The following is an 11,753-nucleotide window of genomic DNA, read 5'->3' as shown; positions in this document are numbered from 1 at the left end:
CCTCTGGGATTGCAGTTGCAGCTCCTTGCCACTAGGCAACCAGAGCTCCCCATATTTCACAATTTTTAAAAGTACTAAAAATGTACCTACTTATAGCTTATCGAAGAATAAAATATCAAATAAGTCAATATAAGACAAATAAAAATAAGAAAAATATAACTTTTGGTTCCTTACGTCTGTATTTATGACCCTATCGTAATTAACAATCTTCCACATTTAGTTTCTGTATGTCAAATCTGTCCCTTATTCCCATATCCAAAGCCAGTGTACTATTGTCCATCACCTCTTATCAAGAATTACTATCCTTCCAAGGTTAATATTATTTTGAACTTTTGGAAATATAATCCACAAAAATAGATTATTTGACTTAGTACTTATATATTTTACATAAAAAAAATTTCACAGTATTATTTATAAGATTCTATTCATCTTTTTAAAATTGTACTGATGTGTGTGTGTGTGTAGTATGTGATGATCTCCAATTTCAAAACTGCTTATCTAAATAAATCATCACATATGCCCTAAGTTCCAAACATTGCATGATGTAACTGTTTAGAAATCTTCAATGGATTCCTATTACAACCTAGAAGACAAAAACATCAATTTCCTAAGAGTACATAGAATTTTCATATCTAACCTCAAATTCACTCCTCTATTCTGCCTAGGGAACTCTCTCTGGTGGAATTTTGTTAAAGGAACTATACTGCCTACTGATGTGTGGTTTAAAGCCACTCTCTGCTGCACAGGAGAAATGTGGGCAATTTCCCCCCATCTGATTTACTGCCTCTGAAAACCCACTTGAAGGGTCAGCTATGAGTTGGTTCAAACCCCAAAAGCAACTGTTTTGCCTAAGGAGCTCTGGTGACATAGTCCACAGGCAGTTGCAGTGCCAACACAAAGGTGGCAGGCCCTTCTTTGGCAATTTAAAATCACCAGTAGTTCTCAATTCACCAGCAGCTCTGAAGGAGTTGTTGTTAAGTGCCGTCGAGTCACATAGTGACCCTATGAACCAAAGTCCTCGACTCTTGCATGACTTTCATCCTTGCCAAGGGTTCATAGGGCTTCGGGGGGAAAGCTATTTACGGAAGTAGATGTTACTCCTGCTTCTAAGTTTGTTTTAACCAGGGAGCACCACCAAACACTGTCCACCATGGGTAACCATTATCACATTTGACATATCAGTGTCACAGTGTTCAGCTTAACAATGGTCACAAGTTACCTCTGTACAGCAAATGGACACACCAGGGCTATACGACCTGGAAGAATGTTTCACGAAAAAGAATTAGACAGGCCTTAGGGCTGCGGATTAGAGTCATCCACCATTGACTTGGTAGCCTCGCTTTTGGTCCACTAGGCCAATTGGCCTCTATGTTGTTAAGTGCCATCAAGTCATAGGCGACTCATAGCCACCCTATAACGAAAGTCCCCAATACTTGCATGACTTCCATCCTTGCTCTGGGTTCATAGGGTTTCCAGAGGCAAGCTATTTACGGAAGTGGATGCCACTCCTGCAGGAGTTAAGATGGATAATATTCTGCAGTGCAATTTAAAGCCTCAGAAACCAATAGAGACTCAGTTGAGTCAGTTCTGGCTTGATGGTAATGAGCTGAGGTACTACTCTGTCAAAAAATACTCATAGTCTACTTTTTACATTATGGTGGAAGTTATCTTTGGCTGAAAATGTTTCTCTTTTCCATCTGATCAACTTTCCATCTTTCCTTCATATATCAGTGTTCCCTTCCTTTGCAAATTCTTCCCGCCTGCATTCTTTTATGCCTACCTGGTATTATAGTGAGTTTAAAAACAAATGGTGCTAAAAATTCACACTATTCCTAAAAATCAAATATACATCAGACTTAATGATTTTAGTGAATTTTAACTTTGTCAGCAGCCCTGGGTAATACAAAAATGTTAAACCACTTGACTGCCAGCCAAAGGGCTGAAAGCGACCCAAAAATAACTCGAAAAATGAGTCTAAAAAAAACAGGGGAGCTCTGGTGGCCTAGTGGCAAGAAGCTGCACTGCAATCCCAGAGATATGTGGTTCGAATCCACCAGATGCTCTGCTGGAGAAGGAGGGGCCATCTCCTCCTGTACCAGTCAGATCCGATTTGACAGTACACACACACACACACACACACACACAAACACACAAAAAACAAAACAGCAGCCACTCAACATCGTCAGGTGTACAGTGCTACTCTGACACACATGATGTCACTCAAGTCTGATTCAAATCATGGACAGACAATCGGAATAGACTCCAAAACACTCACCATCCCCTTTATATTTTACTCTTCTAAAGTGGTCTAGTAGTAAGAAGCTGCACTGCAATCACAAAGGCACTCAGTTTGAATCTACCTATTGTTCCACAGGAGAGAAGGTTGGACAATCTACTCATTTGTGATTAGCTCCCTCTGAAAAACTGATATAGGGTTAGATATGAGTCAGTTCTGACTCTGTGGCATACAACAATCAGAGAAATAAAAAACTATTCTCGACAAGATGGATGGACACAACTCTAACAGCAGGCATGAGCATGTCAGAGATCATGAGGATGACTCAGGATAGTCAAGGTTCAGATCTGTTATTCAAAGAGTAACTATGAGTTGTAGTCAACTTGACAGCACCAAGCATCACCAAATAATCTTGTAAAAGAGACCAGATTAGTGAACAGAGAGTTGCACTGCTAGCCCAAAAGTGATGACTCTCTCTGCCAGTATGCATCTATAAGATACTCTCTGAAGAAAGATGGGTAATCTCCTCCCATGTGATTTATAGTCAGCCTCTGAAAACAAGGATCAGTTAAGAATTGATTTCAACTCAACAGCAATTACATGAGATATAATCTGGTAAAGACAAAAATCAAATACTTAAACTTGTTAGAAGTCTATCTACAATGAGACCAATTCTTCCATGTACTTGTAAATTTTAACTACACTAGCTATTATTTTGACTATACTAGTTTTCTTGGTTTGCTGGTGGGTTTTCTGATATTTTCTAATTAATCCCCTATGCACGTAAATCTAGTAAAGTATTAAAGGTGTGTTTCAAACATTTTCAATCACATCAAGATTTTAGAAATGCAAACACACTAAAGGGGAAAATGAGCTACATTACTTTTATTCAAGCATTTTAAAATTATGCTATCATTGGTGACTCTATGGATACATACTTTCCCCTCTGAAATGTGAGGCATGATTTTTAATGTAGTCTGTGATGTTCAAAATATGAACTGTCAAGATCAGCTTTATGAAGAGGCAAATTCATCAAGTTAAGCTTTGAATCAAATTTTGCTTGCATATAGAAAGTGTATTTCTAACTAATTATCCTTAAAAAGGCAAAACAGTATTTCCATTAAGGAAAAGGTATATTAGAAATTCAGATTAAATATCCAAAGATCATTAATTTAAAAAAAAAAAATGCTACACAGAAGCTAAAATTTAAATCCAGACAATTCCTTCCCAACGATCAAAACCAACATTGTTATTTTGTCTATTTTTACCTGAGTTTTATCCAAAAATGTGGTAATTACTAATTAGGGTTGTTGAGGGGATTAAATAATAAAACACTATTTAATCCACAGTCTGGCATGCAGTATTATTAATATTGTTCTGGAGGCAGTATATTGAAAGAAATTAGTCTTCCAAGGTTTCAAACTTTAAAATCACTGCTTAAAAAGTAACAAAGTTGAGCAGAAAGAGGTACTATCTGTAATAAGAAATGTCAATAACAAAAAATTTTAATACATTTTTAAAAATCTATAATAACAAAATATAAGCTTAAAAAATCCAGAGTTTCCATTCTGATGACATATTTCCACATTTCTTTCATTAAACTATAAATTCCATATTAATATTTTTAATTTTATATGGAAATTATTTTGGATTACTATCCTAAATAGGGAATTGAAAAACACTCGCTTAAAAATTTTCAATTTCTTTCCCCAAACAAATGGGTTCTTTTAATCTGTTGAAATCTGAAACTATGAAAGCTTAAGTGTTAGCAACTATTCTGGGCCAATACTCATGTTTTATTCATCTTTGTACTAGGTGGCTAGTTTAGCAAAGAATCTAAGTTAAGACAATAAAAAATTACTGAACAGCAAAATAAGGCCAACGATTTCTGTACTTGATATAAACTAAAGGTTACTGTAGTATTACTCAAAATCAAAATAAATCCTAAACATATCAGCATTTAAAATTACTTTGTGGAAAGGTCTAGTATAATTACCAGGACAGCAAGGGAAGGGAAAGGAATAGAAAATTAATAAATACTTATGAAGAAGAGTGAAACGAAAGACAGTATGGATGGAATTTAGATGATAAGGCATTGTGGATATTGTAATTAAGATTATGGAACAAAACATGCAGGAAAGATTGACTGTAAAACCAATATACTTTATAAACTTTCACTTAAATACAACACATTTTTAAAAATTATACTGTGTTAGTTTGTAAGGGTAAGGAGGAAAAAGCACGTGGAGTTTCACAAATCCGGGGGAAAAAAACAAACACCACAAAACCAAAATAATGTAACAAAACACCCTACAGTGGAATTCAAAACAAATTTCTTGCATGGCCAATCATAACTTTCAAATTAGGCAATTCATGGGTTCTTGTGTATTTTTTTTTTCTCTCTCTCTCTCTCAATTTTCTGTCTATACAAAAAACTGTACAAGTGAATACAGTGACACAGAAGAAAGGAAATATTCATAAAAGTCGCCGTTCGTTCTAACATCAAGTATTGTTCATTTTAGTCGTACAATTAAAAATTCCTGAGATGTTGATTTAAATAACGTGTGCAGTGGATTGAACCCAATCCAGCAGCGCATGGGCCCTGGTCATGACTCTGAAATCGAGTACTCCGGGAGATCCGAGGAGCTGAGAAAATAAAAACACTGGGTGAGGCATCAATGAGAGTAAACCAAGGGGGGATGGGACGGGAAGGGAAAGATCAGAGAGGATTAATTATTACAGTATTTGTGCAAGTGGAGAGGCTGCTTGGGCCTGTGAGCGAGGACCACCCCAGAGGAGTAAAACGGGGTTCCCTCCGCAGTTAAAACGAGCAGGGGAATGGGAGGAGGTGCAACTATCAACAGGAATCTTCCCGGTGTGTAGCGGGTGCGTCACATACGTAGTCGCTTCCAGAAAGGGAAAATTAAGCCTCAGGACATCATCAGCACTGTAAACGAGGGGAGAGTGACCTTCCCAGGCATCTCGGATCAAATACTGGATCACTTCCCAAAAGATTCAGGGATGAGACATGCCTGTAGGTCCTCCTGGGTCATCGGGGAAACGGGCTGATTGCGTGGAGAAAGCCAGGGCTGCGGTGTGGGCGTTACCTGTAGGGTCACCTCCTGGGGGTCCCAGTGCGGCCGCAGGTGTTGCAGGAGGCTCAAGGCGCCCTCCCGGCAACGCTGCTCCTCCTGATCCTGAACTGTAACATTCAGCTTGGGCACCTCCGGGGAGCCGGGTGGGACGTGGATGTAATTGGCCATGGCCCAGGCTACGGCAGAGACGACCACAACGACGACGGCGACGGCGACCACGAGAACGGCGGGCGCCGACAGGCTGCTGGATCCTTCCGTCCCGGGGCGCCCTCGCCGGAGGGCTGGGGGCGCTCAGACTGGCGGGCGAGCTGGAGAAGAAGAGCTGGAGCCGACACTCTCGCCGACCCAAGTGTGGACAGCAACTGAACTGAGCCGGGGGAGCACACAGGGAAAATTCCTCTCGCCTGCGCTCCGCCACCGGCCGCCGCAGAGCATGCTGGGACTGGCCTGACGGCAGCGTCACTCAGGGGCGGGGCCTCCGTTTGCGTCATGAGTCAAGGCTGAGTTTCCAGCCCTTGGCACAATGGGCTGGGGCTTTCGCTCTCAGTTACTGTTTGGTTACCAAAGAGTAACCAAGGCCGAACCTTGGATCTGCACTTCTGAAAAGCGCCTTGGTGCTGCTCATTCCAGTTCCTGCAGAACCACCAGACTGAAATGTACCAAGACCTACAAAAGCACTGAAGCTTTTAACCCACCAGGTTGGGAGGGTCGTTGGGGCTCTTCATTTCTGGGCTTTCATATGAAGCTGAATTTTATCTGGGATGTAAAAAGACATGTCCTGAAATAACCCAGAGATCAGCCCTTGAACTTGGCTTGAGACTTCAAGCTGGATTAACTGGATCGGTTTGATCCCGGATCTCCGGTGCACTATGGACCACACAATTGAGTTAGCAACTAAATTCCCGTTAACGGTATACCGAGATTATGGTATTTTGGACAAATTTAGTTAAGATATTTGAGTGAGAAAACAAGAATTGTTTCCAAAATCAGATGGTTGCTTATACTGAGAACCGTGCAAGGCTAAAAAGAAGAGATGAGAGTCTGGGATGAAGACGTAAAGGAAGAAAAACTAGAAGTGAGGCTCAAAGATACAGTTCATCTGTGACAGTGTCAGGGTATCAGGGTATCTCCCACTGGTCATAGGAGACTACTACCTTAAAACCTTTAATATCAATGTCCCATAGAAATATGATTTAAACCTGCAGCAAGGTAAGTGATTCAACATTGTCCAGATTTCTCATTCCTTCATCATAGTAACGTGTGTGTGTGTGTGTGTGTGTATGTGTGTATCACTTACCACTGAAATTTATGTATTTATATATCTTTAGTACCCATTTTTGTACCAGCATAATTAGCACCCAGGGAGCAAGGCCAGTTCACCCTGTCATGGCACTTTCACTGCTTTGAACAATGTCTAGAAATTATCCTCTGAAACCCTAACAATCTCATTTGTGGGTTAAGATACTCCTGTGAGAAACTCATTTAGGGATTGTTGTTGTCAGGTACCATCAAGCAGGCTATGACTCATAAAGCCTCTATAAACAACACATCCTAGGAACCTTGCTGATGATCTCCACCTCATTCCAGTCCACTGTTGAAGTTTCTGTGCAATCTATCTTGTTGAGGGAATTGTGCCTCTAATCCAAAGGCAACACCTCTCTGGCAGTTGTAATACATTGACTGCTCCTCCTTGAGGGGAAGAAAAATGAGCAATGTCTCACTTTGCAATTGATACCTCGGAAAATTACTGGAGAGTCAGTTTAGGGTCAGTTGGAATGAAACTGAAAAAACTTGACAATCAGGGGTAGTATTACCCAACTACTGCATGGAGTTGAACTTTACCAGTCAGTCCACTAGTTGCATTTGCATTTGGAATGAATTAACAGGAGGTCAGCAAAACTGTTCAATGCCTCCTTGCACCATCCTTCTTCTAGAGGATAAAGGAAAATTATGAGGATGTAATATCATTATGAAATACATTTAAGTCCCCTTCCTGTATTTAACATGACATTAAGGTCCTTTAATCACTGGCAGAACCTTTCTTCTGATCTCCCCTTTCTGAAATCCTCCTTATATTTCAGAGTTTAATTCTCCAGCTATCCCCATCCTGGGGCCTTTCTGGATTTTCCTGGGCCAAATCTAAATTTCCCTTTTTTAAAGTTTCTTTTTTGAACATCTAACAATTTCAACAAAAAGATGCGGCCCTGGACATTTTCAGCAGGTTGTGCCAGAAAATCTGGAGGACAACTCCATGACCAATGGACTGGAAGAGGTCCATATTTATTCCCATTTCAAAAAAGAATAATTTGACAGTGTGTGGTAATTACCAGGCAATATCATGACTAATATCACATGCAAGCAAAATCTTGCTAAAGATTATCCAAAAATTACTGAAACATTACATTGACAGAAAACTACCATAAACACAAGCCGGGTTTAGAAGAGACTATGGCACTAGGGATATCACCAAGATCTTGGCTGAAGCAGAGAATACATGAAGAATGTCTTTGTTTACTTGACTGTGCAAAGGCATTTGACCATGTATATTACAACAAATTGTGTTTAACCTTGAGAAGAATGGGAAACCCAGAACACTTGATTATGGTGATGTGAAACCTATACTCTGACCAGAAAGCAATCCTTAGAACAGAGCAAGGAAACACTGCATGGTTCAAAATCAGGAAAGGAGTGCATTAGGGATGGGCTTTTCTCCGTATCTGATGAATCTTTATGCAGAACAGATCATTCATTAGACTGGACTTTATGAGAAGAAATGTGGTGTCAGGAATGGTGGAAGAGTCATCAACAACCTATGTTATGCAGATGACACAACAGTGTTGGCTGAAACTGAGGAGGACCTGAAGTATTTGCTGCAGAAGGTCAAGGACTGTAGTCTTAAATATGGATTGAAGCTCAACATCAAGAAGACAAAGATTAAAAAAAAAAAGAAGACAAAGATTCTCACCACTGGGCCAGAAAGTGATTGAGCTTGTTAACAATTTCAGCTTGCTCTCTACAATCAACACTCTTGGCACCAGCAGTCAGGAAACCAAAAGACAAATTATATTGGGGAAATTTGCTGTCAAGGACCTCTCCAAAGTACAAAAGATTAACGATGTCAACCTAGAGACTAAGGTGCACCTGATTCAGGGCATGGTCTTTGCAATTACTTGCTATACATAAAAAAGTTGGACAAAATGTAAGAATGACAGAAGAAGAATGAATGCCTTTGAGTTGTGATGCTGGAGAAAAGAATTGACCATACTACAGACCACCAAAAGAACAAACAGGTCTGTCCTGGAGAGAGTGAAACCAGCCTGCTCCATGGAGGCAAGGATTTTTAATCTCTGTCTCACATACTTTAGGTGGCCAGGAGGGACCAGACCTTGGAGAAGGTCATCATGCTTGGAAGGGTGGAGGGACAGTAAAAGAGAGGAAGACTCCAGATGAGTTAGATTGACAGTAGTGACGTGGAGTAATGGGGGGGGGGTAGGTATGTTGGAGACAGGGAGACTCGCCCAGCTCAGAGCTGCAACAATTTCTGCATCATAACCAACAATTTCTGCATCATAACACCCTGAAGAGCATTTTGTATAAAGGGATGTAAGAGTCAATGAATATAAATCTAGAGTCATTGGTCAGAAATGCTTTAATTGCAGTGAAGTTAGCTTCAGTTGCCAGATTTTAACAACCTAAAGTATTTCCAGAAAAGAATATGGTGTGAAGCAAGTTCCTCTGTCCCTGCCTAGCAGCATTACGTTTAAAATGAAATTACTTTTGCATACTTAAAAGTCAGAGTTAACATCTTTGTCATTTCAAAACATCTGCGATACTTGGCATTCAAGGACATGCATTCACCCTCTCCCCCAACACCCACGCAGTGAAAGGGGGGAGGGGAGAAAAAAAGCAGGCAAAGGAAAGGCACTTGATTTTTCTCTGGAGTTCTAGTGGGTAGCAAGTTTTACAACTAACCCAAAAGGCAGAATCCCAAATGTTCTTGGAATGCACCAGGAAATCAGTAAAGATAGGCAATATCTTAACAAATTATTTACAGCCTCTGAAAACCCCTGTGGGGAAGAGCTAGGAGTCTGGCTCCAAGATAATAAGGTTTTGATACATCAAACTCAATCTGCACCTATTCTGCAATTTACAACTTTAAGATAGCCTAAGGCAGTAGTTGGTACTCTAGTCTATAAAACTACATTAAATATCTAGCACAAGTTGTGCTAGTTATATATACACCCAATTATAAGAGCTAATAAATATTTAATTCTATACAAGATGTTTACTGATGCTTGCCCTAGCTTGCCCTTTCTCCTCCTTGGATCGGATTATTACTATTTCATACATTAGGTTACTTTCTTCAAGGCAAGAAGTCTACCCTTTTCTTTTTATATCTGCCACAGTTTCAAGGCAATGTCTTGAAAGATTGAAAATGTCTTGATTAGTTGTTAGGTGCTGTGGAGTTGGCCGCCACTCATAGCAACCCTATGAACAAAGATCTGAACTCTGTCCAGTCCTGTGCCATCCTCATCATCTACGACACACATGAGATGTGTCACTGCTGCACAGTGACACCCACTGCTATAGTCACTGTGTCAATCCATCTGGTTGAGGGACTTCCTCTCTTTCTACTGTCTGAAAGAAGATTGATGTCCCTCTCCAAGGAAGAGTTTTTCCTGGTATCATGCCCAAAGTATGTGAAATGAAGCTTAGTCATCCTTGAATCCACAGACCACTCAGACTGCACTATCTCCAAGATATATCTGTTTATTCTTTTGGCTGTTCTTGGGATATTCCATACTCTTCCAACAGCTCAAAGGCATCAATTCTTCTTCTGTCATCCTCAGTTATAGCTCAACTCTCAGAGGTGTAACAAGTAACTGAAAAAATCATGGCCTGAATCAGGCATGTCTTAGTCTTCAAAAGGGCATCATTTCCTCAGTAATTTGGAGACTTCCTCGACTGCAGATTTTCCCTGTGCAGTATGCCTTCTGATCTCCTGAATGGTGGTAACAAGGGTGTTGTTTGTGAATTCAAGTACGATGAAGTAATTGACAGTTTCAATCTTTCTTCATCCATAACAATGTTGTCTATTAGCCCATTTGATTTGTAACTATTTTTGTTTTCTTGATGTTGAGATAGAATCAATATTGAAGGATGTAGTGCTCTGGGAACATCTGCAGTCAGGGACCTCTCCAAATTATTGAAGAGCAATATAGTCAGTTTGAAGATTAAAGTGCATCTGATTCAGGCCATGGTCAGAGTTGTTATTAACTGAAGATCTTTTCCAGTCAGAACCTGGACTGGGTTTTTTGTTTTATTTGGTTTTTAAGTTTTATTTTATACTGATTTATTTCTAAAGTTTGAATACATAGCTTTTCACAAAAGATCTTTCCCATTTTTTCACACACACCCCATCGAATTGTGCAAGCCTATGATTAACACCCACCCGCTTGCCCATCCTCACTCCTCTGCTTCCACCCTCCCCTTCCTTGGTCCTCATACTCATCTACAATGATTTTATACCTGGATTGGTTTTGACTGCTGCTGATGAGCTTCTCCAATAATTCTTTCCATAGTTGTAGTCAGTCTGTTTGTTGTGCAGCCCATCAGGTGAGGTCCATGTATAAAGTTGTACTTTGTTTTGGGTGTTTTTCTCTTAAAAAAGATAATTGCTCTTAATCATTGAACATAAAAATTTATATAATTCTATTTCTGGTATCATTTCTGTCTTCAAGTCCATACGTCTAAATTAGCATCTGATAAGTTGTAATTATGGATTTAATGAGATAAATATATTAAACTGTTCTTAATTTTAATTACCTAACATTTTGTAAATCCTTATATGAGTAATTAAAGAGGCTTACCAAATACTAAATCTTACAAAGTAAATCATAGGGGGAAACAGCTATTTAAAAAATGTTAATAAAAAAAGATAACGGGTGCCAATTAATACCTCACATCAGTTCTATATAAATAACAGCTACAAATACAAATTTTAAAAACATGGGGCAAAAAAAAAACCCTCTGATTTTTAGCCTGTTTAAATACTGTGTTAGTCGATTTTTTCCAGGATTTGGCCAATGATTTAGTAGTATCTAAGAATTATTTGTTGAATGGATAAATATTACATTCTAAATATGTTCTGCATTATAGTTTTTTAAACTCCCAAAATATACAGAATGAAGTAATAATTGTGTAATTTTTGCTGCTAACCCAACTTTTTTCTAAATGGTCCTAATTATTTTAACACTAATATCTAAATTTTACTTTCATTGCTTCAAAAATAAGCCAATTTGGCACTTCATAAAGAGTATTTGAAAGACTATAATATTTTGCAATTGCAAATACATTTTATAAGAGACACAAACGCAGGTTATATACATGGACTTCACCTGATGGTATGCATAGGAATCAGA

The 11,753-nt window shown here is 39.2% G+C and overlaps 1 protein-coding gene across 1 annotated transcript in view; it reads right to left on the bottom strand.

Annotated features, from left to right (window-relative positions):
• The window catches only part of ETNK1 (ethanolamine kinase 1), a 73,065-nt gene extending 67,431 nt beyond the window's left edge, over positions 1-5,634 (bottom strand). Inside the window, exon 1 of the mRNA XM_006897208.1 lies at positions 5,344-5,634. Within this exon, the coding sequence (XP_006897270.1) occupies positions 5,344-5,499 (156 nt within the window). The 5' untranslated portion in view covers positions 5,500-5,634. The remainder of the gene's footprint in view (positions 1-5,343) is intronic.
• Between the last annotated feature and the right edge of the window lie 6,119 nt (positions 5,635-11,753).

This window comes from Elephantulus edwardii, unplaced genomic scaffold, assembly GCF_000299155.1.
Source record: "Elephantulus edwardii isolate Elephantulus edwardi_28Jun2011 unplaced genomic scaffold, EleEdw1.0 scaffold00206, whole genome shotgun sequence".
Taxonomy (NCBI): Eukaryota; Metazoa; Chordata; class Mammalia; order Macroscelidea; family Macroscelididae; genus Elephantulus; species Elephantulus edwardii.
This window is presented reverse-complemented; position numbering and strand designations above follow the sequence as displayed.